The 26,867-nt window shown below is 37.7% G+C and overlaps 1 protein-coding gene across 1 annotated transcript in view; it reads right to left on the reverse strand.

The window, feature by feature from the left end:
* The window catches only part of LOC309395980 (zinc metalloproteinase-disintegrin-like ohanin), a gene marked incomplete at both ends in the record, with an annotated part of 96,645 nt that extends 91,768 nt beyond the window's left edge, over positions 1-4,877 (reverse strand). The window contains 3 exons of the mRNA XM_081960692.1: positions 738-814; positions 2,722-2,828; positions 4,826-4,877. Coding sequence (XP_081816818.1) covers positions 738-814; positions 2,722-2,828; positions 4,826-4,877 — 236 coding nt within the window. The remainder of the gene's footprint in view (positions 1-737; positions 815-2,721; positions 2,829-4,825) is intronic.
* Positions 4,878-26,867: the final 21,990 nt, after the last annotated feature.

Here is a 26,867-nt window from a genome sequence, read left to right on the forward strand (position 1 = left end):
GAAAGGGATGTCTCTGGAACCTTCATTCAGAAACATCTCTTGAAGTTCCAAACAATGGTACTGGGTCACTATCCACTCCTAGTGTCACATCTATTCCATTCATTGGCATATTATTCTATGATTCCAGTCTAGACATAACCTTGGTATTCCTTGCTAGTCTCACACCTATGGCCCTGTTCTGCTTTCAGGTCTGAACATGGTCATGCAGATGCTACTCTAGAAGTTCTTCATAGGCTTCATAGTTAAACAGTAGAAAAGGGGAACATATATTTAGAGGGCACATATAGCATGGCCAATACAGAAATACACTCTAAAATCAAAGCCAGACGGTCATTCCTAATGTTCTGAAGGTTTTGAAGCTATTCTTCAATTGCAATAGGGCTGCAGGGATTCTAAGCAACTCTTCCCATATTTACAGTACAGTAGCTGCAGAGGTGGAATTCAGCAGGCTCTGACCAGTTCTGGAGAACCGATAGCGGGAATTTTGAGTAGTTCAGAGAATAGAATGGTTACATTCAAGCAGAGTAGCAATGAAAGCAGGAATAAAAAATTCTCAGTTTTGGGCTAAGACTTAATTAATTGATTCAATAACTATATCAACTTCACTGATATAGTAACATTTAAATTAAATTTCCAAAAGTAAGCAATACAGATATTATTTCTATAGAATTATGTCCAGGGATATACATTTTTAACCTTCTCTTAGCAAAGTTAAGAGAACTTCTGAGTTAACATACTTATTTTTTTCTAGGTGAAGGACCACTGGCTTTCCATTCATTTGAAATTCATATTTAATGGTATCTTCATAGTTCACCTGAAATGCAAAGAGTTCAGTGTTCATTTTTAAAAAACACAAACAAAAAGACAAATAAAATGTGTACCTTCTAACAGATTAACAGAGTTGGAAGGGACTTTGCTGCAGGTCATCTAGTCCAACGCCCTGCGCAAACAGGAGACCCTACATCTGCCTCTACCAAGGATCAAACTCACAACCTCCTAAGTGTTAGGACAAGAGCTCCATCTCTAGGCCACAGCAGCATGTGCTGAACATTTAGTTAGGACTTAATACAATACAATAGCAGAATTGGAAGGGACCTTGGAGATCTTTGAGTCCAACCCCCTGCCTAGGCAGGAAACCCTACACTATTTCAAACAAATGGTTATCCAACATCTTCTTAAAGACTTCCAGTGTTGGGGAATTCACAACGTCTGGAGGCAACTTCTGTTCCACTGATTAATTTTCTAACTGTCAGGAAATTTATCCTCAGTTCTAAGTTGCTTCTCTCCTTGATTAGTTTCCACCCATTGCTTCTTGTTCTACTCTCAGGTGCCTTGGATAATAGTTTGACTCCCTCTTCTTTGTGGCAACCCCCGAGATATTGGAACACTGCTATCATGTTTCCCCTAGTCCTTCTTTTCATTAAACTAGACATACCCAGTTCCTGCAACCATTCTTCATGTTTTAGTCTCCAGTCCCCTAATCATCTTTGTTGCTCTTCTCTGCTCTCTTTCTAGAGTCTCCACATCTTTTCTATATTGTGGCAACCAAAACTGAATGCACTATTCCAAGTGTGGCTTTACCAAGGCATTATAAAGTGGTTTTAACACTTCACATGATCTTGATTCTATCCCTCTGTTTATGTAGCCTAGAACTGTGTTGGCTTTTTTGGCAGCTGCTGCACATTGCTGGCTCATATTTAAATGGTCGTCCACTAGGACTCCAAGTTCCCTCTCACAGTTACTACTATTGAGCCGGGTACCACCTATACTGTACCTGTGTATTTTGTTTTTCTTGCCTAAATGTAGAACCTTACTCTTTTCGCCATTGAATTCCATTTCATTAGATAGTGCCCAATGTTCAAGCTTGTCAAGATCCTTCTGTATCTTAAGCCTGTCTTCTGATCAATTCAACACCTGTGTCAAATGGGGAGCCATAGCCAATTCATTTTTAGATTTGGAATATTTCCTCTGATGCTTGAAAGGACCTAACAACAAGTACTTGACAATTGTAATAATCCTGCCCAGTAGAATTCTTCACTTCCCTTGAAAAATTAAGGCTTTGTAAGTTACAATTATGCATGGAGTTTTCTCATACTTCTGCAATTTGACAGATTTTTAATCAAAGTGAAAATGACTTAGCATATATCATCTTTACTTGCAGCTTTCTATATAAATCCGTCTATGGAAGTTTTATTCATAAGGGTCAGACTAGTATTAGATCCAATCTAAAGAGGAAACTAGATCCCAATGATAAACACTCCCACCCCATGATCACTTCTCATAGTCTGACACATATGTGACTTTGTAGTAATTTCCCGTTTCAAAACAAAACAAAAGTAACTTTAAAAGGGCCCATAAATATAGTGGGAATTTCATGGAAATTTGTCCTAAGAACAATGGCAAAATTGTGAAAGTAGTAGAGTTTTAACTGTAAGTTTGCTTCATATAAATCTTGAACAAAAGTTAGGGTCGGATTCCTCAATCAATAATAATAATAATAATAATAATAATAATAATAATAATAATAATAATAATAATAATAATAATAATAATAATAATAATAATAAATAATTAATTAATGTATTGGCATTTGTCAAACAAAAATGAGAACAAGAATAAGAGAATAAAAATACAATGACAGGGATGATAGGCAGTGCCCTTATTCACTCCCCCCTCTACTGACCACTTAAATTAGTTGATGCAATGAAGATTATTTCTTACCTTTTGCTCACGTCGTTCAATTCTGCTTTTGGGCAATGGAGGGATTTTTTGTGGATATACTACTTCATAATCGTTAACGTTCCCAGCTTCCAGGATTATAGAACTCCCTTCACAAGAAAAGGAAAGAAAAGTTCTACCAGTTTTGCACCTAGAACAGTTTTTCAGTTATCAATGAAGAATGGGATCCTTTTTTTTTGGTGGAGCATAGCACCGAAATTCAGGTTAGCTTTTTACAATTTACTAAACAATGTTTGATAACTGGGAGTAAAGAAGGAATACTTAAATACATGAAATCCCAGGACTGCAGACTGTACTAAAAGGCCAGAAAGGTATCCCAGAGGAAAATGGAAAACCTCTTCCATCCTGCAGCCAAGCAAAGCCCTTGACTATCACCGTGTACTTTCCAGAGGCTGATTCAAGTCAGGAGTCTTGATCCTACAGTAGATGATGCAATAGGGAGACTGACAAAGAGATTTGTTTATTCACATTTTAGTCAAACGTTTCCTAATTTTAGTCAAATTTCCCAAGGTAGAAAGTGACTGAATTCTAAGCACAACTAGAACTTGACCTTGGAAATGGATCTTCTGAGACTGATGGAGATCTTGCAAAAGTAGCCCCAGGGAGAAGGTTACACCTTACTCAGAGTTTTATGTACCTGCCCATTTGTACCTGATGCTCTCAGAAACATAGGAGGTGTGCAATTCCATGCATTGGAAAGAAAAGTTACTATTCCCTCCTGCTTAGAGCACAGAAAAAGCAGCATTTCCCTCTCCATCTCCCTTTCTTCTTTTACAATATTCTTCTCCATAAATTACTGTTTTAATTGTGGAAGCTTCCCACTTGGTAACGGTGATCCCATCTGTCAGTCACTGCGCTTGCTTGCTATCGGCTGCCATAGAAACGGGGAGGGTGGCGGCAAAGTATTTGGGAAGGGAATTGTGTGGTACTGGAGGAGTTAGAAGGGAGTTTTGTTCTCACCATCTTCTGCGCATGCTGATGGCTGACGTTTGGTCTTGGTCGAGGTCAACCATCTCGCATACCAACCTGATGAGGCCTTTTGAAGATGAACCCCACATGACACCTCAGGGAGTTGCAGATTGGACACTGGGCTGATGTAATTGTAGAGAGGGGGCTGGGTAATCATTTGATATGTATTTGTTTGCGCCTTTTTGGCTCAGATCTTGCTTTCCTTTTCACTGCTTTCAATTCATATCTAATTAAAGTACTTTATCTCTATTCAAATGGAATTGAGGTTTTTCTTTCTTGGATACTAAAGGAGGCATGCCTGACATTAAACAACATCTGATTTCTTTTTTTTAAATAACCGGGCTACTCTAGCCAGCTATTGATCCATAACTGTGTTTGTGCAGCCATTTAAGGCAATCAAATATTGCTGTTTGTAATGATATCTGGGAATGACTTGGGAGCCAGAAGGAAGAGACTGCTTAACTGGCAGGTCAAAGGTACCTAATCCCACAGAAGGAAGGAGAACATGGGAAGCAGGTGAGAAGGGACCCTCCCTGGTTTTCTGGAGAATGAAAAGAAAGGAGCAAAGAAATTATTTAAGATAATTTAAATCTTGCATTGAGGAAAGTGTCAGATTAGCTTCCGTACCATTTGGAGATTCCCTGAAGATAACAAGAAGTGGTCTGCTCAATATTATGCAACTTTAATGACATGGTGTCTAATTAACCTAGTAGAAGAAAATTAAAACTGAAAACACTTTAAAAATATTTTACTTCCTGAATTTTTCTTTTTTTTCTTTCAACAACCTCTGTCCCTCTGCCCTGTTCAGCCCTTTACTCCTTTTTTACTCACATTACTGGAAAATATACCTGACTTGAACATGCTTTTCTTTTGAGAATGCTAGGTCTTTTCTTGGGATCTGTTTGCTGCTTGACAAAATTTACGCAAATATAAAAAAAAATCTATTCATTCATTCACAACAAATGCAATTTTTGGGAGCGTTCTTTTGGCAAATCTGTAGAAATTAAAGTTGAGAAAAGTTTGATTAATCATTGAAAAATAACCATAGAAATCTGTTGGATGAAATAGCCTTTTAGCAGTAAGAATCTGAACGAGGAAACCAAAGAAATCATCTTACCTTGATATGGAAAAAGTGCTAAGCAGACAGTTACCAAGAGAGCTTGGATCATTTTGAAGCCTGGAGTTGGTTGACGGTCAGGGAGTCTCTTTCTGCTTTCAAGCCAACTTGAGCTTTTCTCCTGTTGACTATGAGAACCAAGTAATGAGTTCTTCAACTTCATCCATGCCCTTATATGAGAAGGTGTTTGCTAAAGGATTTGCCCAAATTCTGAGTTGCCATCATACTATTGGAGGGCATCTTTCCAACTAACTTAGTGCCAACTATTACACGTGGAAGAGTTCTTTGAAGGCATCCCTCAAAGGAGGGGATTAAGTGTCAAAAATTGGCTCTCCCTTCCCTGCAGTTTAATGCAACTAAATTTGGGTGCTCTTGTGCATTGGGTTTTAAATGTCAAGAATTGGTTTTTGTGGTATTTTGTGTACAACAAGCATTTTTGGACAATTTAGCTACCGGGATTCCAAGTAACATATCCATATCCGAAACATTGTGGCAGGTAGATTCCTCAAAGAATAGGTTTATTGTATAGGTCATATTGACAGAGGCTGGTGCATTCCCTTGGTTTTTACGTAATTAAAAAGTTTGTCACTTTCCCACAACCTCCATTCACATGGTCCAAGCAGAATACAATCCAGTTGCTAGGTAACCCCAGTCCCCTTTTTCTGAACACCTGCAGGAATGTCCTTGGTTCCCAGGAGAAAGAATTTTGTTTTGACTATAATACACCAACTGTCTCTATTCCCCCATTCCCAATCCCTCAAGTTCAGTGTGTCAGCACTGAAGTCTCAGTCAGACCAGCTTCAGGATTGACAGACAATCCCCATTAATTTAAAAGGAGTTCCTGGAAGAAGAAGAAGAAGAAGAAGAAGAAGAAGAAGAAGAAGGAGGAGGAGGAGGAGGAGGAGGAGGAGGAGGAGGAGGAGGAGGAGGAGGTGGTGGTGGAGGAGGAGGAGAAGAGGAGGAGGAGGAGGAGGAGGAGGAGGAGGAGGAGGAGGAGGAGGAAGAAGAAGAAGAAGAAGAAGAAGAAGAAGAAGAAGAAGAAGAAGAAGAAGAAGAAGAAGAAGAAGAAGAAGAAGAAGAAGAAGAAGAAATAGATAGAGGTTAATGGAAGCTCAGGCTAAACTCCTCTTCCTCCTCAGGGACGCACCTGTGGCTTATGGGTCTACTAGTCAGGGAACTGTTTGACCAATCTATATGTCTTTCACATCTCAGCTTGTGACCCATGCAGCTTCAGAAAGTGGTTATCCCTTCCACTGTATTAAGTATTGTAATCAACCCTGATGCAATCTAAAATCTAAGAATCTTTTCAACTCATAATGAGTCTCCCCCTCCACCATGATTGGCTTTGGAGCTGCCCAATCTACCAGCCTGATCTGGGAGACTACTGCCGGTTTCAATAAGCTACTGAAAAAAACCGGATGCAATTTCCCTAGCCAGCAGGGGAGTTTAAGCTGTATAGTCATAAGGTTGATCACATTCCCTATAGGAAAAGGTCCAATGAACTTCAATGAACCCAATTTCTTACAGGGAAGCTTTAACTTTAGGTATTTTGAGGATAGATAGACTTTGCTGCCCACTTGGAATGGTGGCGGGGAGGAGCAGTGTTTGTCAGATTGAGTTTTACTTCTTTGACTACATCCATTTCATCATTATAATATTTAATTTTATTAACATTTTATTTGCTAGAGTTAGAATATTTTTCTTTTGATGATTGGTCAATCATAAATAAGCTTATTGCCCGACAATTAATAATTATAAGATAATTATTTGATAAGCCAGTTATCTGTGTAAATAATTTTTAGTTGTTCATCAGAACATGTGAAAAAAATAGTTTCTGACTCTTACATCTAAAATACTCCTTTATCTAAATTTGTTTCTAAATCTTTCTTTAGGTCAATACAAGTTTTTATTATTTTTTCAATTTCTTCTTCAAAATTCTGGGGAATATGAAGCATTAGGACTCCCCATCTGTTCTCCCTCCACATACTCCCTCATTTGGTAAAATAATCATTTTCTATTTTTTGTCAACCTTCACATATATAAGCTACAGATGCAACTTTTGTTTGGGAAATTAACTTGTGTTGGTCAAAGAAATTGTTTCTTTCTTTTCTATCTGTTTTTTGTTCAAGTGTGTGAATAATTTGTCTTAGCAAGCTTTTCAAAAGAGACAGCTATCTTACAGTTGGTGCCCCAGGGTTCTGTGAAAGTATTGAGTATTATGGCACTTGGCACATATTTTGCAATCTTCCAAAATAAAGAATAAAGTTTGGGAGAAAAAAAATATAGGTAAAGGTAAAGGTTCCCCTTGCACATGTGTGCTATTTGTTCCCGACTCTAGGGGGCGGTGCTCATCTCCGTTTCAAAGCTGAAGAGCCAGCACTGTCCGAAGACCTCTCAGTGGTCATGTGGTCTGCATGACTCATTGTAACACTGTTACCTTCCCACCAAAGGTGGTTCCTATTTTTCTACTTGCATCTTTTGCATGCTTCCGAACTGCTAGGGTGGGAGAAGCTGGGACAAGTAACGGGAGCTCACTCTGTTACGCAGCGCTAGGAATTCGAATCCTCGAACTGCCAACCTTTCTGATCAACAAGGTTAGTGTCTTAGCCACTGATCCAGTCCCTTTACGAAAAATATAGAAAGGGAAAAAAGGAAGACTGTTGTTACCCAACCTTTTCTCAGACTCGGGACTTTCTGAATTTCCTACTACCTATCCTTTTTTTGTTTTATTGTCCTTTCCTTATATTTTCAGTTTTTAATTTGCAAATTGCCCAGAGAACTCCAGTTATTGTTTAGAAGTTTGGGTTGTGAAATCTCTGTAAGAAAACAACCAAGCTCAGAGAGCACTAAGGACCTCTCAGTTTAAAATGTAAGGAAAATGATACTGGAAAACATTAAAATTCCTGATACACTTCACTCACTGAGACCTCTACTTAATCTGCACGTTTTTAGACTGCCAGATAGCAGAAGTTCTACTATTACGTTTTTTCAAAGAAAAGCACAAATACTTGTTTTCATAGAGGAAATGAAAAAAAGTATACATAAATAAAACTTACATAAATCAATCTGATTTGTTTTATCTCAAGATGTTATTATCATATCAATTTGATTTTAATTCCTTGTCCACAGACAAGTACTTTTTAAAGTTTCTGCCTTAGTATTTACTCTAATCTTTTTTCGATATTTTAGAAATGTTCCTTTCCCCCCACCACTTACTTATGACTTATGTCATTTGTCTTATGATAGTAGTTGTTAGGAATCAAATCAAACAATATTGTCCTGGTCAAAGAGAGGAATAAACAGAAACCTCATCAATATAATTTGAAAAAACTGTTGCATAAGAGCTGTAATTGAGAATTTCTATTAGTCTCTAACATTACAACATCTTTTCTCCAGTGACGTCAAGAACATATACACGGGTCACCTCTAATTTTATACACATAGCCCAAATCTTGTGAGTTAGGCTGGGCTGAGAAAAGTAATTGGCCCAAGTCACACAGGGAGGTGCATGGTAACTGGAGACTTAAACATGGTCATCCTGGACCCAATGTTTGGGTGGTTATGGCCTTTGCAGGTTGCTCACCAAAAGTCCTTCTGAGTCACAACCTCAAGACAAAAGAAGGGAGAGCAAGGCTTCCTTTGTCACTTAGGAAAAAGCCAAAGGCTTCTGTGAGTTCATATCTGGACAAGAAGATACTTTACTGTACCTGAGAAAAAGTGTCTCCTTGCCAAATCATAATATTCCATAACTGGCAGCAGCCATTTCCAATACACTTATAGCATTGTTGCACTATGATTAAAGTCTTACTTTTTTTTGGAAAGCAGGCATCAAAGAATGAAGGGCCAGATTAAAGTCTTTGGAACCATGACCTGCCCTTGGAGACCTCTGAATATCAGCATTGTCTACAATATGCTGTTCCCATGATATGATTATAGACCTATTGTCAGGCACAAATAACTGAAAGTATCATAGACCATTGAAATAATAGTGTTGGGAGAGAACTTGGAGGTCTCCTTGTCCAAACCCCTACCCATGGCAGAAGATCCTATAGCATTCCAGACAAATAGCAATAGCACATAGACTTATATACCACTTCCCAGTGCTTTACATTCCTTTCTAAGCATTTTACAGGGTCAGGAACTTTCTCTTTAGCTCTAAATTGAACCTGTCTTTAATGATATTCCATCTATTACTTCTTGTCCTGCTCTCAAGTGCTTTGGAGAGTAAGTTTACTCCATCTTCTCCTTGACAGCCCCTTAAATGCTAGAAGACTGCTACCATGTCATCCCTAATCCATCTCTTCATTAAAGTAGATATGCTTAGTTCCCTCAATCATTCATCATTAGCCTCCAGACTTTTGTCATCTTTGCTGCTGTTCTCTGCTGTCTTTCTAGAGTCTCAACATCTTTTTTTTACCATGGTGACCAGAATTGGATGCAGTAATCTATTTATACAGTACAGTATAAAGTGGTATTATCACTTCATGAGATCTTGAAACTATCCTCTATTGACGCAACTTAAGACTGCATTAGCCTTTTTGGCAGCTGCAGCACATTGATGGCTCATACTTAAGTGTTGGTCTTCAAAGACACCTAGATCTCTCTTCCAGTTGCTTCTGTTGAGCCAGGTACCACCTATTCTATATCTATGCATTTGGTTTTTCTTGCCTAAGAGTAGGACTGTACTTTTCTCACCACTGAATTGCATTTTGTTGGATAGGGCCCAGGGTTCAAGTCTATCAGGATTGTTATGAATCTCCTAAAGTGCTTGCTATTCCACTCCATTTTGGTGTCATTTGTATATTTGATGTGTTTATTTATTTATTTATTTCTTAGATTTTTAGACCGCCCCTCTCCCAAAAAGGGACTCGGGGCGGTGTTTCCCTTCAATCTCCTTATCTAGATCCTTTGTGAAGATGTTGAAGAGTACTGGATTTAAGATGGAACAGTGATGTACCCTGTTGCATGCTTCCCATCATATAGATATACTTCCATTGATAACTACCAAGTGTGGTTGGTTAGCAAGTTGCAAATTCATCTCATGGTGGAACTGTATTTTGCATTGTACTACCCTGTTTCCCTGAAAATAAACCTCCCCAGTTAATAATCCCAAACAGGCTTTTGAGTGCATGTGCTAAAATAAGCCCTCCCCTGAAAATAAGCCCTCCCCCAAAATAAGCCCTCCATGAAAATATTGCAACATAGCAGCAGCCATGAGGTGATTACGTTTGCTGCCTCCTGCACCTCAAAAATAATAAGACCTCCCCCAAAATAAGGTCAAGCACTTATTTTGGGTGTCAAAAGAAACTAAGACTGGGAAAACATGGTATCACTTAGTCACTTAATCAAAAAATAATAATAAAGAAAAAATGTTTGTCTAGCATGATGTGCTGTTTGTCAATGGCAATGGACTTAATTCTTCCTAAAAACTTAAAAGTTTTACTGTCATACGTGCCTGATTCGAGGGCACAGTGCTCATCTCAAGGGAGTTGAAATGATAGAGGAGGAGGAAGTGGCAGGAATGATAGCCTTCTGAAAATGGAGGATTTCATCAAGGGTAACCATTCTGATTCATAAAGAACGTGAGAATTTACCTTGCCTATTGAGACATCTCATTCAGTTTCGTTGCCCATGAACAGGGGGAAGAATTTGGAGAGCTTACATAGAGGAAGGGTCACCCAATGAAATTTAATCCTGGAAGAATTAATACAGACAAAAAAAGTCATGTCTCTTTTTTAAAAAAAAACAGAATTGGCACTATGAGAGGTGGCACTGGCTACTTGTTGGATGGCTTCATAGAGCTTTGAATCATAGGGCAGGAAGGGACCCCAGAAGTCTTCCAGTCCAACCCTCTGCTCATTGCAGGAGACTTTACACCATTCCAGTCAAATGGCTGTCCAAACTATTTTTGAAAATCTCCAGTGATGAAACACCCACAGTTCTATTCTATTGATTAAATGGTTTTACAGTCTTACTTCTAGATTGGGTAGTTCTTCTTCTTTGTGATCCTGGAAGGCAATTATCCTTGTCTTCAATGGGCTAGAGTACTTAGCTCCTTCAACCTTTTTGTTTTTCAGAAAAGAGTTGTACTAATTCAAAGAAGTCATGGAGATCAACATTTGTTAGCCTTGAAAGCAGAGGAACTATCTCTGAAAGCCATCCGCAGGGAGACCAAAGGGTTTCTGGGTTGATTACAATGAGAACAAGAATGCCGAATTAGATCCAGTGTATGCTCTTAAGTACATATCCTTTTGTTCCTGAGAAAAGAGTAATATTTAGAAAGGATTAAAAATACCATTTTCAGACCTGCTTCTTTAAAATATCTTTATTTTTAATATATCCCTTGATGTATCACTGGATATTTTAAAGAAGAGTCTAAACTGTCACTTAAATGGTATAAATTCTCATGCTTGAGCAGGGGGCTGGACTAGAAGACCTCCAAAGTTCCTTCTATTCTATTTTGTTCTATTCTATTCTATTCTATTCTATTCTATTCTATTCTATTCTATTCTATTCTATTCTATTCTATTCCATTCCATTCCATTCCATTCTTCTAACTGTCCCTGTGTTTGGCTCTTCTTTGTGTTATTCTCTCAAGAACATTTATTTCTGAACTATATGGTTGTCTACCTTTCATGCTGTCTACATATTTTAAAAAATGAAGAAGAGAACAGTTCTTAGCTCTTTTGCCGTATGAATGACCTTGTCCATATAGCCTTACCTGGCACTGTCCACCTTTTTTCTTTACAAAACTTTCACATACCTTGTGATGGCATTTCATTGGTCTCCCTCCTTTTGGCATTACCTATCAAATCTCCATGCTGTTTGTCTTAATGATCTTTTAATCTAACCAGGAGCTTTGGAAGAATTAAGAGTCCCGGTAAAGGAGAGGGTCCTAATCCTTGTAAACAAGCACAAAATCTAGCACAGTAAATCACATCCGTGTATAGAACCTGTGATAATAAATATACACTCTGACATTTAGACTTTCTCATGGCAGGGATTAGGAAAAAATAAGAAAACATATACCCTAATCATTACTGCAAAAGAAAATGGCAAAACGAAGACACGAAAACCCTTATTGATATTTTACTGTTGTCCTCTAGACAAGGTGATGGATTTTTCCACTGTGGCATCTTACAGTTTTATCTAATGGCACAGCTTCTATTCAAATAATAATAATCCTACACCAGTCCCCAAACTCACTTCAGTTTTTTAGTGTTCATAATCATGATTTCACAAGTTAGCGTTCTTAAGATAAATCTTCAGATTTCAGCATTTTTAAGAGTTCATTAAAGGAATGTACTTTGCTTTGAGTTCTGGATTCATGGGCACCTTTCCTACCCTTAGAACTAGCAAGCATCCTGCTGCCAAATTTGTCCATCTCCCACATACTACATGGGGCTACCCTTGAAGACTTTTTGGAAGCTAAATTTGGTCAGGAATGCAGTGGCACATGTAACACTCTGTTACATGAACTTGCACTGGCTGCCAACTTACTTCTGGGTGCAATTCAGTGGTGGGATTTAAATAACTGGCTTCTCTGCCCTAATGATTACTTCCAACAACCAGTGCGAAGTTTGGGTGGTTTAGGGACGGAAATTTACCAATGCAAGACTTGCAGGATCAGCTGCTTGCTAGGAAATCAGTCATGAGATTTTTTCTATCATTGATGGAAAGCAATCTGGTAATCTGATTTCTGCTATCCAGCTGATTAATAGCATAATTGAGAATACATCACCAGTTTCCCAGTTGTAATGGCAATAAGAAAGCAGTGACCTTCATGGTATGACTGGGAAGTTGGAGGAAGACGCATCATTGCTCTTTCCCTACACTAGTGGAGAGAGGACAAGAAAGAAACTAAATATATGCCAAGATGACTTTTCCATCTATGAAGGTGAACAAAGATATGCTTATGAACAGGATATCAATCTCTGCAGCATCCACCTTCCAATACAGCAAGCCACATGTCTTGAGAAGAAGTTTTCCATCCATGTGCTAAATGTAAGGATTGGCAGTCAGCTGCCATTGAGAGGAGGCAGTATATCATAGCAACTAAGGTGTTGAGTTTGGATTAGCTTGATCCAACTTTCAGCTCACCCCCAGCCATGGATTATTTTGGCTGGCTATTCTTTTAGTCCAATCTAATTTGAATGGTGGTTATTGTAGAGATATTGTAGCGATATTGTAGAGAAGAACCAGCACCCCCTGTGTTGATTTGAATTTAAAAAGCAAAGCAATGGTAAAAACACAGTGATGAATCTGTATGACCTAACTCCAGAATCTAAGATATATTATCAAATAAATTAATGCTAGCCTTGAAGGTGTTTTTATTTTTTTCATCTTAAAGCTTACCACATTTTTAAGAATGAGGTTGATATTTTGGAGGTCATTTGATTCAGGACTAGGGGAATTTGGTCTCCCTGTGCTGGAAATGGTAAAACACACTTGGTGTTTCCGCGTCATTTTTGAAGCTGAAGGGAAGGCAAATGCCAGGAAGAGATGGAATATGTGCTTTCAAAACAGGATTTTGCTATTAAACTTTACGGTGGTAGCTTTAACTGAACAACTGAGTTACTCTTACTGACTGCTCTGACCCACAATTCTGGGAGGCAAGCTGTTCTATTAGAGGAGGGAAATTGGGTTTTACATGATTGTAAAATCTGGAACTGAAGAAAAATAAAAATAGATACTTTTGATTTATGGATTTGTAGAGAGGAATTATTATTTATTGTTTTTACAAATAACTTAAGGCAGTGATCGTGTCCAACACACCTTCCTTCAGTTATTTTCCCCACTATAAGAATCTTGTGAAGTGATTTGGTCCGAGAGAAAGTTTTGTACAGCTGGCTTTCATGGCTATGTCAGGATTCTGGAACTCCTTATCTTGCTTGCCCTGCCGGAGTAATAACTTATCTTGCCTTGTTGGATTTAGAGTTGGAAGTTTTCTGCTAATAACATTTGGACTGGAGTATTTTCAGCCAAAGGCTGTTACAGGTTTGTGGAAGAGATTTTCTCCTGGCCAGAGGGTTGAAAGGGACGTTAGGATACAGTTGGTGTTAATAAAGGGACTCATACTGGTTCTCTGGCTGTGTTGCCTTTGTGCCACACCCCGGGTCATCACAAAAAATGACACATTCATGGGCTCTGTCTGCAAATATATCTGCCACTAATATTGGCTTGTCTTACATAGGATTTTCAAAGCACGTATTTATTCCAAATGAAATAAAATAAATAAATAAGTAGAAATGACACCTCTTGGATTTTATTCCGCATGTCATCAGCTAATAAAAAAAGAATTGGGAACCAAAACACAAAATTTCTGTCCTGTCAGGGTTGTTCCACATATAAAGATCTTTCTTTCTTTTTTTTTTTTTTAAAAAATCTTAATATTTATAAATGACTAGAAAACCTTGCAGGTCTTCCATTGCAACCCTCTGGCCACGACAGGGGACCTTAGACCGTCCTGCACAAACACATGTCTTGAAAACCTCAGGTGATGGAATGCCCACAGCGTTAGAGCCAAGCCATCCCACTGTAGGAGTGGTGGGTCCCAGTCCTAGCCTCTTTACTCACATATGTTTGCCTTTTAGCTAAAAGATAGTAAGAAGAAAACAGGTTCTAGCAAGCAACATGATCATGTGTACATGGCACTTTTGGGGAAACTAACAGTATAGCTTGAATACATTTATTTTGAATACATTCATGATCATAATGCTTTGCAAAAGAACAAATTCCGGATCCGTAGAGTAACTAAGTACCTGAATTTGGAAAGTCTTGCAATCTGTAGGAATATATATGAGAAGAAGTTGGAAAACCTAGAGCATCTAACAGTAAAATATGATGAAGAAGCTGGAGATGTTTATCAAGTGGAAAAAGTGGAGGTTAGAGTCCTAAAAACCGAAGAGGAAAATGACCATAAAGAAATTAAATCCACTGATATCTATAGGGATTGGTTTGTATCTGGAAATGGAAAGAGTGGAACACTAAAAGAGGAATTAAATAGAGGGGAACTCTACCCCAGATGACAAGATACAGAAGAAGAAAAAACAAAATAATTTATGGATTTAAAGAGAGAAATTTTATTATCAACACCTTACTTTACTTTACTTTATTTGGACTTTTATACCGCCCCCTCTCCCCAAAGGGAATCGGGGCAGTGTACAGTCAGATAAAACGCATAAATAAATAGAAAGTACAAACATAATTACATACTCAGTACCTAAAAGAGGAGGCAATAAGAAACTGTACATAAAGCAAAGCAGTTAAAAACAATATTTAAATAACCCTAAAAATACCCAATTAAAATATCTGCCAGGAGGTAGAATAAGACTATGAATGGGCCAGGCCGGCTAAACAGAACAGGTGAGTCTTCAGTTTTTGTCGGAAGGAGCGGAAGTCGGTGGTGGTTCTGATATCGGGGGGGAGGTCATTCCAGAGGGTTGGGCCCATCACAGAGAAGGCTCTACTCCTAGGCGCCGCCCGTTGGCATTGCTTAGTGGACGGCACCTGGAGGAGTCCTTCCCTGTGAGAGCGAATCGGTCGCAGGGAAGTGTGTGGTAGGATGCGATCCCACCATTGATAACACCACCGAGAATTAAAGATAAGCTGATTAAGAAAACAGAAGAAGGGCATCAAAATTACATGAGAGATTTAATAAATAATGAGTTGCTAAGAGGAGTCCATACAAATTTGATTAAGGCGATGATTAGAGGACTGATACTACAAATGACAATAATAATAATACAATAATACAATAATACAATAGTAGAGTTGGAAGGGACCTTGGAGGTGCCACCTACAGCTTCCGAAGGGAAGTCATTCCATGGACTATTTGCACTTTGAATGCATAGTACACCAGCTGAAATTTGCCCCATCAATCCATAAATCTTCTCTTTCAGAAAAGGGACTAGTGGAGGTATTATACAAAGGCTTCTGGGGTCTTTTAAAAACTGAAAGATCTATTATGGCATAAAGCTTTTATATTGCTGTAGGCAGAATTGCACCCTGCGAGGGGGCCACCTCCAGCACTCCTCTGCCAACTCCCTTGCCTCTTAGTGCCCCCCTAAGCCATCCCACCGCTCCCCAGAGGGCGATACCACCCACTTTGGGAACCACTGATCTATAAGATCCTTAACCTATCCATTTTGGCACTTTCTATTTTTTTTATTACCCTATCATCCATAGGTATACTTCCATTTTTCCAATTTCCTGCATAGGTAATTCTAGCTGCTGTTATTATAGGTAACATTAAATATATACTTCCTTTTTTATACTTCCCCAGTAGTATACCTACTAAAAATAATTCTGGTTTTAGGTCTATTTGTTGTGTTGTCATCTCCTCTAACCACACTTTTATCTTTAACCATTATATTGATGTAGCTTTACAATAAAATAGAATTAGCTTATCTGATCATGTGTCTTCGCTGAGCTACCTGCTAAGGGTGAAGCCACTTTTACTACTTGTGTTTTGGACCAGAAAAGAGATCGAGGGTTGACCATTTAGTCTAAATGTCAGAGTGTATATTTATTTTTACAGGTTCTTGATGTGATTTACTGTGCTAGATTTTGTGCTTGTTTACAAGGATTAGGACCCTCTCCTTTACCGGGACTCTTAATTCTTCCAAAGCTCCTGGTTAGATTAAAAGATCATTAAGACAAACAGAATGGAGATTTGCTAGGTAATGCCAAAAGGAGGGAGACCAATGAAATTCCATCTCAAGGCATGTGAAAGTTTTGTAAAGGTAAAGGTGGACAGTGTCAGGTAAGGCTATATGGACAAGGTCATTCATAAGTCAAAAGGGCTAAGAGATGTTCTCTTCGTCTGACATCTTTTGAGTCACTGCTGTAGATGAGGGGTGTCATGGAAGGTAGATAACTACAAAGTTAACAAATAAATATTCTTGAGAGAGAAACACAAAGAAGAGCCAAACATCAAGGGACATATTTCAAAAGAAATCGATTTTTAAGTAATAGGTTTGTAAAGAGCATTTTAATACTTCTGAGTATCAGTCTCTGTATACCTCTCAGGAACAAAATGATATGGTTAAGAGTATACACTGGATTGGAGCTCTGGACCATCTAATTCAGCATTCTTGTTCTCATTGTAATCAATTCAGGAACCCTTTGGTCTCTTTGGATGGTTTTCAGAGATAGTTCCTCTGCCTTCAAGGCTAACAACTGTTGATTTCTGTGAAACTTATGAATTAGTCCAATACTTTTCTGAAAAAAAAAGGAGTTATATATTTCTAGCCCTATCAAAGAGAATGACAAAGGGGAACATGATAATTACATTCCAGTATCATGAAGATACTGGTCTAAGATGCTGAGCTTGTCAATCAGAGTTTCAGTGGTTCAAATCGCTAGCGCAGCATAATTGGAGTGAGCTCCTGTTACTTGTCCCAGCTTCTGCCTGTCTAGCTGTTCGAAAGCATGTAAAAATACAAGTAGAAAAATAGGAACCACATTTGGTGGGAAGGTAACAAGGTCTCGTGTGCCTTCGCTGTTTAGTCATCCGGCCATATGACCACAAAGATGTCTTTGGACAGCGCTGTCTCTTCAGCTTTGTAATGGAGATGAACACAGCCCCCTAGAGTCAGGAACTACTAGCACATATATGCATACATTTACCTTTATCACAAAGAAGAAAAGATTGACTTATTAAAGAGAGATCCAAACTAGAAGGCAGTAAAAACAATTAATCAATGGAATAGAGTTGTGGGTGCCCCACTGGAGGTGTATGAGCAACATTACTACAAAACATGAAATTCTCTTTTACTTAATTGATTTGAATCTCAACTTTCACCTCAAATTAATATTTCATGTAATATATTTACAAGATATATCAAATTAGATTATGAAATAAATCTTTGTAATTTTTTTAACCAAATACCCAAAACTTTATTTCAACACAATCTCCACTGTTGCAACAATTGTTCATAAGCCTGGCAAGAATGACCTATCCCTTGTCGTCTATATGAAAAGGAAAAAAAGAATATTCTATTTATTTATTTATTTATTTATTTATTTATTTATTTAATTAATTAATTAATTAATTAATTAATTAATTAATTTATTGGAGTTAGCCCCACCTTGTCTGGAGACAATCATATAAGAATATTAGAAAACAGGACATAAATATTTAGAGAGAGAAAGAGAAAGAGAGGAAGATGGATAGAAGGAGATGGAGGGAGGGAGGGAGAGAGGGAATAAGATGAAATTTTAGCTCTGGTCCCAACCACTCATTTATCCATTGCCCATTAGTTTTTGCCTTGTTTATCTTAGTTGATCTTCATAATATCATTTTTACAATGATGCAAAATTATGCAAAATTAGAATTAGTAGCACTCAAAGATCCACACATTTCATCTGTACATATAAAAGAAACAGGACTGTATGGCTACCATTGGTGGCTACACTTTTTTGCTAAATCTCTCTGCAGTTGCCCATAGTTGCATAGCACAAATTTTTTTTAAAAAAGAAGTTTGTCAGTGGTGGTTAGAATTGAGGGACAAATTCATTAGCAAAGGGAATAAGAAGTATAGTAACAAAAGTGCCAGTTTGGTGTACTGGCTAAGATGCTGCTCTGGAAACTTGGAGATTGTGAGCCTCAGTCTCACTTTAGACATGAGGTCAGCTGGGTGACTTTGGGCCAATCACCAGGAGTCAGTGAGTTCTAGTCCTGCCTTAAGTATGAAAGCCAGCTGGGTGTCCTTGCACCAGTCATTCTCTGTCAGCCCAACTAAAATCATAGGGTTGTTGTTGGTTTAAATAGCAGGAAGAAGGACTATTAGGTATGTTCACCACCTTAACTTGTTTATCTTGGGGGGTGGGGTGGGGGAAGCAAGCACTTTAGCAGAGAGGCTCAAGATTCATAACAACCTTGAGAGACTTGAACACTAGGCATTATCCAACAAAATGCAATTCAGTGATGAGAAAAGTACAGTCATAAACTTGGGCAAGAAAAACCAAAAACATAGATAAAGAATAGGTGGTACCTGGCTCAACAGTAGAATCTGGGAGTGAGACCTAGGTAACATTAAAGTCAACATCATGCTTCAGCTGCCAAAAAGGCTAATGTAGTCCTAGGTTGCATCAAGAGAGGGATAATTTCAAGATCATGTGAAGAGCTTTATACTTTATTCTGCACTGCTAAAACCACACTTGGAAAACAACATTGAATTCTTATCACCATGATACAAAAAGATGTTGAGACTCTAGAAAGAGGCCAGAGAAAATCAACAAAGATGGTAAGAGGTGTGGAGGCTAAATCCTATGATGAATGATTGAGGAATCTAGGCATGTTCTACTTTAATGAAGGTGAGGATTGGGGATGACACGATAACAACTTATTGTCCAAAACACTTGAGACCAGGACGAGAAGTAATAGGTAGAGATCATTGAAGAGAAATTCAAGCTAGAGCCAAAGCTAAATTTCCTGATAGGGAGAAAAAATAATCAGTGCAATGTCTGGCCTCTGGAAGTTGTGGATGCCCCATCACTGGAGGTTTTCAAGGAGAGACTGAATAGACATTTGTCTGCAATGGTATAGGATCTCCTGCCATGGGAAGGGGTTTAGTCTAAAATACCTCCAAGGTATCTTCCAATACTATTATTCTACATTCTATGATTGCTCTCAGTTATTTGTGCCTGACAATAGGTCTGTAATCGTATTATGGGAACTACCGTATAAATTTTGGACAATGGTGATATTCAGAGGTATCCAAGGACAGGTCATAAGTTCCAAAGTCTTTAATCTGTCCCTTCTTTCTTTCATGCCTACATTCCAAGAAAATTAAGACTATAATCATAGTGTAATAATACTATAAGTGTATTTGAAATGGCTGCTGCCAGTTATAGAATATCGTGGTTTGGCAAGGAGCCACTTCTTCTCAAGTACAGTAAAGTATCATCCTCTTGTCCAGGTGGGAAATCACAGAAGCCTTCCGCTTTTTACTGACAGCTCATAAGTGACAAATTAAGCCTTGTTATCTCTTCTTTTCTCTTGGTGTTGATGTTTTCTCTGTCCAGCCAAACTCACAAGATTGGTGTTTTGTGTATGAGAGGTGACTCATGTATACCATTTTAAGATCTATAGAGAAAAGATGGTAGATTAATGTACGGGAATAATATAAATTCTTCATTACAGCTTTTATGCAACAATGTTCTTAAATTATATTGATGAGTGTTTGTTTATGTTTCTTTTCTTTGACCAAGACAATATCATTTGATTTAATTTCTAAGGACTTCAAGTATAAGAGAATAGATATTAATTAAAAAAGCAAATATAACATAAAAGTCACCAGCAAACAGAAGAAAAAGTGAAAATATATTTTTTCTAAGCTATCTAAAAAGAGTTAATACTATAGTGTATGGTGCAGATTGACTGATAATAAGATAATTGGTCCATAAGCCAATTTTCTGTGTTAAACTTTGTTGTTATTGTTCACAATCTTTGTTGTTGTTTCTGTTGGTTATGGTGTGGCTGTGGTGAAGGAAATAAATCAGATCGCTCTAATAACATCTTGAGATAAAACAAATCAGAATCACTAGGATATTTAGTACAGAATGGAAAATGGAACTGAGATTGCATTGGGTAATGAGTCTCCCTTGTTAGGTTTCTATATATTTTTATCTCCCAAACTTTATTTTTGAAGATTATAAAATATGAAAAGAATTCCAGAATATTTGCTCACACCCCATCCACACTAAATGCAAAATAATATTTTTCCTTTGAAAGGAAGTAGGTAGAGAAAGACCCCATAGCAATTTCTTTGATTATCACTAGTGAATTCCCCTAGTAAAAGTTGCATGTATAGTTTTGCTTTTCATGGTGGAGCTAGACATAAAATAAATAATGGTGATTTTACCAAATGAGGCAGCATATGGAGGAAGAGAACAGATGGGAAATCCTAAGGTCTAGTATTCCCCAGAATCTGGCAGAAGAGATGGAGTTCAAAAATAACTTGGACTGATCTGCAGAAAGAATTAGAAACAAATTTAGATATATAAGTGTCAAAAACTAATTTCTCATTTGTTGTTGTAGTAAACAACAAGAACAAAGATTAACACAGAAAATTGGCTTATGGACTAATTATCTTATTATCAGTCAGTCAACAAGCTTTCTTATGCTTGAACTATCATAAAAAGAAAAATATTATAGTTCTAGCAAATAAAATGATAATAACATTAAATGTTATAATCATTAAATGGATACAGTCAAAGAGCCACATATTTCACATGCAGCAAAAAATAAATAAAATGTAGCTAAATTCATACAAATTATGTTCATTCACAGTCCAGTCACAAATAGTTTGTAAAGAGTCTGACAGAAGTCTGCCAAAGTCTTTCCGGATAAGGCTTATAAGCTCCCACCTTTACCTCCCTTGAAACACCGCCAAAGACCTAATTGCTAATTAGCTTTGCAAGGTCACATGAGAGTCAAAATGGAGCTTCAGAGTTTAAACCAACCAGAACAAACAATGTTACTTCCTGCAAAGTCTCACGTCCCCTTGCTCCTCTTTTATGTCTTATGGGAGGGGCCAATCATCTCCAAGCCTTACTCCTGAATCACCCCTTTTGTCTTAACTGTTCTTGCTTTCTGGCATCTCTGCACATGCCCACACTGGGAACAGGCTCCCCTCATTGATGTCAGACTCCGTAGGCTCTAGAGGCAGCACATAACTCCCAGATGACCCTGGTCCCCTCTCTGCCCCCAACACAGAGCCCTTGACCCAGACTCCAGGACTGGCCCATGTTCCTCCCCAACCTCCTCACTGTCCAAATCTGCTGCTAGCTCCACAGGCCGCTGGTGGACCGCAACAACAACACACATATACCCATGCTATATACATTTATAAACATATACTACACACACATACACACACACACACACACACAATCTCTGACCATTTTGAATACATAATGAAAAGAGGAAACAGTTCTTTCCCTTTGTCTGTGATTCATCTCTATGTTCCCATTCAAAAACCCTTTTAAAATATAGAATAACAGAGGTGGAATTGACCCTGGACATCTTTTAGTCCAACCACTAGAACTTGTACCAAGCTGGAAACAATGGTTTTCCAATCTCTTCTGAAAAACCTCCAATGCTGTAGCACCTTCTGGAGGTAAGCCATTCCATGAACTATTCTCACTTTGAATGCATATTACGTCAGCTTCAATTTGCACCACCAAGGCATAAATCTTTTGTTTAGGTTAATGGAGGGCTGGTGGAGATGTTATACAAAGGCTCTTGGTGTCTCTTAAAAATTGAAACATCTATTATGGCATAAAGCTTTTGTATTTCTGTAGTGAAGCCAGAGATTCTTTTAGTAGATGCATTGCCATGGATTCAGTCTTTCCCACAACAAGATCATTTTTCAAAGATTACAAATCAGGTCATTGAGCTTCCTGATTAGCAGCTAGCACTAAATGTTAGTAATATTGAAAGATGGTAGATTATTCGAATGTACCTTTTACTCACTTACGATAAAAATTATGTATCTCCTTGGAATTTAAAAACTCATGCACAAGAGTACCTTAATTTAACATGCAGGGTAGGGGGAGCTCTGCTGTAACCTATCCATTCTGTCCTTTGGGTTTCTGCTTTGGGGGATGCCTTGAAAGAGCCCTTCCCATCCAGCTATCATTTCTGGAGTGACATATGCTAAGCCAGCTGGAAACCTGCCCTCCAATAGTATTGTTATAACTTAGAATTTGTAGAAATCCTTTAGCAAACACCTTCTCATATAAGAGCATGAATGAAGCTGAAGGACTCATTACTTGCTTCTCACAGTCAACAGGACAAAAGCTCAGGTTGGCTTGGAAGCAAAAATAGATTCTCTGTCTTCCAAGCCAGCCAAACCCAGACTCCAAAATGATCCAAGCCCTCTTGGTAACAATAAGCTTGGTGATTTTTCCATACCAAGGTAAGATGTTTTCTTTCATTTCCTTCTTCAAATTCTTAAAAGAAAAAAAAAGATCCTCTAAAGAAGAGCATGTTCATGTTGGATAGAAGGTTTTCCAATAACGTGAGTAGAAAAGGATTAGGAGACTGAAGAGGACACAGAGAGAGACTTTATTAAAATTCAGGAAGGAAAATATTAAAGAAACAAAGTATTTTCAGTATTATTTTTTCCCCTATGTCAATTAGACATCATATAATTAAGCTTTCATAATATTGAGCAAATCACAGCTAGTATTATTGTTGTTATCTTCAGAGAATCTTTAAACTGTACTAAAGCTAACTTGACACTTAACTTTTCTTAATGCAAGATTTTAAATTATCTTAAAATGTTTCTTTCTTCTCAATTTACTCTCTGGCAAACCCAACAATCAAACATCATTTAGCAAATTTCATACACACCAAAAAAACCCTTGGATTTCTGTGCTGTGTTCCACTAGAAAAAGATTCAATTCCCTCATTGATAACTGAATAACAAATTACATAGCAGATTTGAAAATAGAATAACATAGCAAAGTGAACCTTTCTTTCCTTCTTTCCTTCCTTCCTTCCTTCCTTCCTTCCTTCCTTTTCTTTTGAAGGGAGCTGTGCAATCCTGGAATCCAGGAATGTCAAAGATTATGAAGTAGTGTATCCACAAAAAGTCCTTGCGTTGCCCAAAAGAGGAATTGACGGGCGTGAAGAACAGGTAAGAAAAAAATCTTCATTTCATCAGGTTTTTCATTGATGAATCTAATCCCTAGATTTTGCTCAAGATTCATGTAAAGCAAAGTTAGAGTTAAAATTCTACTACTTTCATACTTTTGCATTTAGGTTCTTTAAACACATTTCCATGAAATTCCAGCTGTTCTTATTGTTCATGTTAAAGTTTATTCTACTACTTTTTGTAAAGGGAAATTATTACAAAATCACATATTTGTCAGAGTTCACAGACTATCAGAAGTGACAATGGGAGATAGGTTGTAATTGAAACCTATTGCCTGTTTTAATTTTACGTTGGATTTGATCCTATTTAAAACCTTAGAGATTTTAATGTTTTAAATAATATTTGCATAGAGAGATTTCTAGAGAGAGCTGCAAGTATAGATGACATATGATAAGTCTCATAAGACTGTACCATTCTGAAAGTCCATTTCACTTTGATTAGATATCTGTCAAATTGCAGAAACGAGAAGGGTCCATGTACATTTATATCAAGATTTGCACTTGACGTAGTTTGAGTGAAACTTACACAGCTCTTATAATATCTCATGAAAATGAAGAACCCTACTGGGCAGGATTATTAAATCTGGATGAATATTTATTATCAGTCAAGAGAGCTTTTGGTATCCCTTTGCTGGCATCTGATGGTTATCTGGATTTTTGCATTGCAATCTATGTGCTTGGATAATTTATTTATTAAACAAATTTATATGGCTGCCTAATTCACACACAATTGAGGAGACTTAAAACATTAATTTCCTAATGTTAATAGGTTACTATAACTAATAAACTCTTAGGAAACTCCCAGTCAAACAGGGTGGAAGGATCAAGAAAGGAGGAAATTAGCCTTGCATCTTTATAGAGTTGCAAAAGGTCCAGGACTGACACACACACAAACACAATTCCATGGAATCTTATTCCTCTGTTTCCAAGAGAAGGCAAGATATGAAATTATCCTTTCCAGCTTCACAGAACACGTCATTTTAAAATATATAAGTTTTGAGTGAACATGGTGTAATGGTTATAGCTCAAGGTAAGGACTAAGAACCAGATTCAAGACTGTCACTGAAGGACTTTTGAGTCATTCTCTCTGTCCCAGCCAAACCTCATTCACCAAGATGTTAAATTAGAGTAGGAGATCTTGAAATTATGCAAGAAAGTTTAATTTAATTTAAGAAGATTTTACAGTGCCTTTCCAAAACCAGATGAAATACTCCAAATCTCATAAATGAATCGGCTGTCAACGTCTAAAGTGTTTCCATGACTACTATCAAATTGAGAAGGGAGGAGAATTCCATGCATACTTTGGCTAGAGTAAAGTCTCATATTCTTGTAACTGGGATGTGAATGTGCATGTCCAGAAACCTGCTGTAACATCTTGTTGGCGAATGTGATTGATGACTTCAGGCAGAGGGGAGGGGACACAAGGGTAAAGTTCAGACGCCATTAAGTGGGATTCAGTTTAGGCTCCACAGAAGATCAAGCCAAGATGTTGATCCTAATAAATGAATGTTTTTTGTTTGAACTTTGTCTCGAGGCTCGTAAATTAATTAGGTCATCTCTTGGGAACTTCACATCGGCTATGGGTCTCCATTTGACACAGGTGTAACTAGTTAGGTGAATACACATTTTTTTTTAAATAAACACTGCACTCTTTGAATTTCAGGCCAAATACGAAGATACCATGAAGTATGAATTTAAAATGAATGAAGAGCCAGTGGTCCTTCACTTAGAAAAAAACAGGTATGTTAACACAGAAGTTCCCTTAATGTTTTAAAGATAATGTGAAAATTGTACATTCTTGGACATAATCCTACAGAAATAATAATTGTATTGGCTGGTTTGGCAAATTAAAATTAAATTAAATTAATCACCTATATTTAGGTGATGTAGATATAGTTATTGAACATGCTAATTATGTCTTAGCCTAGAATTTAGAATTTTTTATTCCTGCTTTCAATGCTACTCTGCTTGATTCTAACAATTCTAGATAACCACTCAAGACTCATAAATATTTGTACCTTGAATTACCTAGGTTATTTATGAACTATTACAGAGATTTAAATAATTGTTTATACATTCATGCTGCTCCACAGACACCCCATCAATCTGTATAATGTTTGTTAAGAGACCTATGTAGCTGCTCAAATTTCATCAGAATTTACACATTGAAGCGTGAAAGGCATGAAATGTCTTGCCCTATTAAGGCATGAAAGAGGGAACCTAAATCTAAACATGCTTGACCTAAACAAGCCAAGATTTCAACACACCTTATTCTTTTGCTATGAATGCTATGCCAATTGTTTCATTTGAACGGTAAATGAAGACAATAATAAATAAGTAAATTTACTACCTGGCTTATATCAGCAAAATAAGTACCCATTGGAACATGCTTTTGGTCTTTCACTAATTCAACCAGCCAGGCATTAGCAATTTAAAAAGGAAGATTTGGTTCAGTATGGGAAATAGAAATAGATGAGTGTTATTTTTGACAGAACAGAATAAGATATTTGGAAAGAGCCTTGGAGGTTTCTAATACAGCCTTCTGCTCAAGTAGGAGAACCTATACCATTCTGAACAAATGGCTGTCCAGTCTCTTCTTGATAATCTCCAGTGATGGAGCACTCACAACTTCTAGATGCAAGCCATTCCACTGATAGTTCTCAATGCCAAGAAACTTCTTTTACTTCAAGAGGACAACCCTAGTGGACAACCATTTAAATAGGAGCCAGCCGTGTGCAGCAGCTGCCAAAAAAGCCAACACAGTTCTAGGCTGCATCAACAGAGGGATAGAATCAAGATCACGTGAAGTGTTAATACCACTTTATAATGCCTTGGTAAGGCCACACTTGGAATACTGCATCCAGTTCTGGTCACCACGATGTAGAAAAGATGTGGAGACTCTAGAAAGAGTGCAGAGAAGAGCAACAAAGAGGATTAGGGGACTGGAGTCTAAAACATATGAAGAACAGTTGCAGGAACTGGGTATGTTTAGCTTAAGAGAAAGAAGGACTAGGGGAGACATGATAGCAGTGTTCCAATATCTCAGGGGTTGCCACAAAGAAGAGGGAATCAAACTATTCTCCAAGGCACCTGAGGGTAGAACAAGAAGCAATGGGTGGAAACTAATCAAGGAGAGAAGCAACTTAGAACTGAGGAGAAATTTCCTGACAGTTAGAACAATTAATCAGTGGAACAGCTTGCCTCCAGAAGTTGTGAATGCCCCAACACTGGAAGTTGTTAAGAAGATGTTGAATAGCTATTTGTCTGAAACGGTATAGGGTCTCCTGCTTAGGCAGGGGGTTGGACTAGAAGATCTCCAAGGTCCCTTCCAACTCTGCTAAAAGTTAGCAAAGTTAGCAATGTTGGAATGCTCAC

The sequence above is a fragment of the Natrix helvetica genome (genome assembly GCF_964273705.1).
Source record: "Natrix helvetica genome assembly, chromosome: 8".
Taxonomy (NCBI): domain Eukaryota; kingdom Metazoa; phylum Chordata; class Lepidosauria; order Squamata; family Natricidae; genus Natrix; species Natrix helvetica.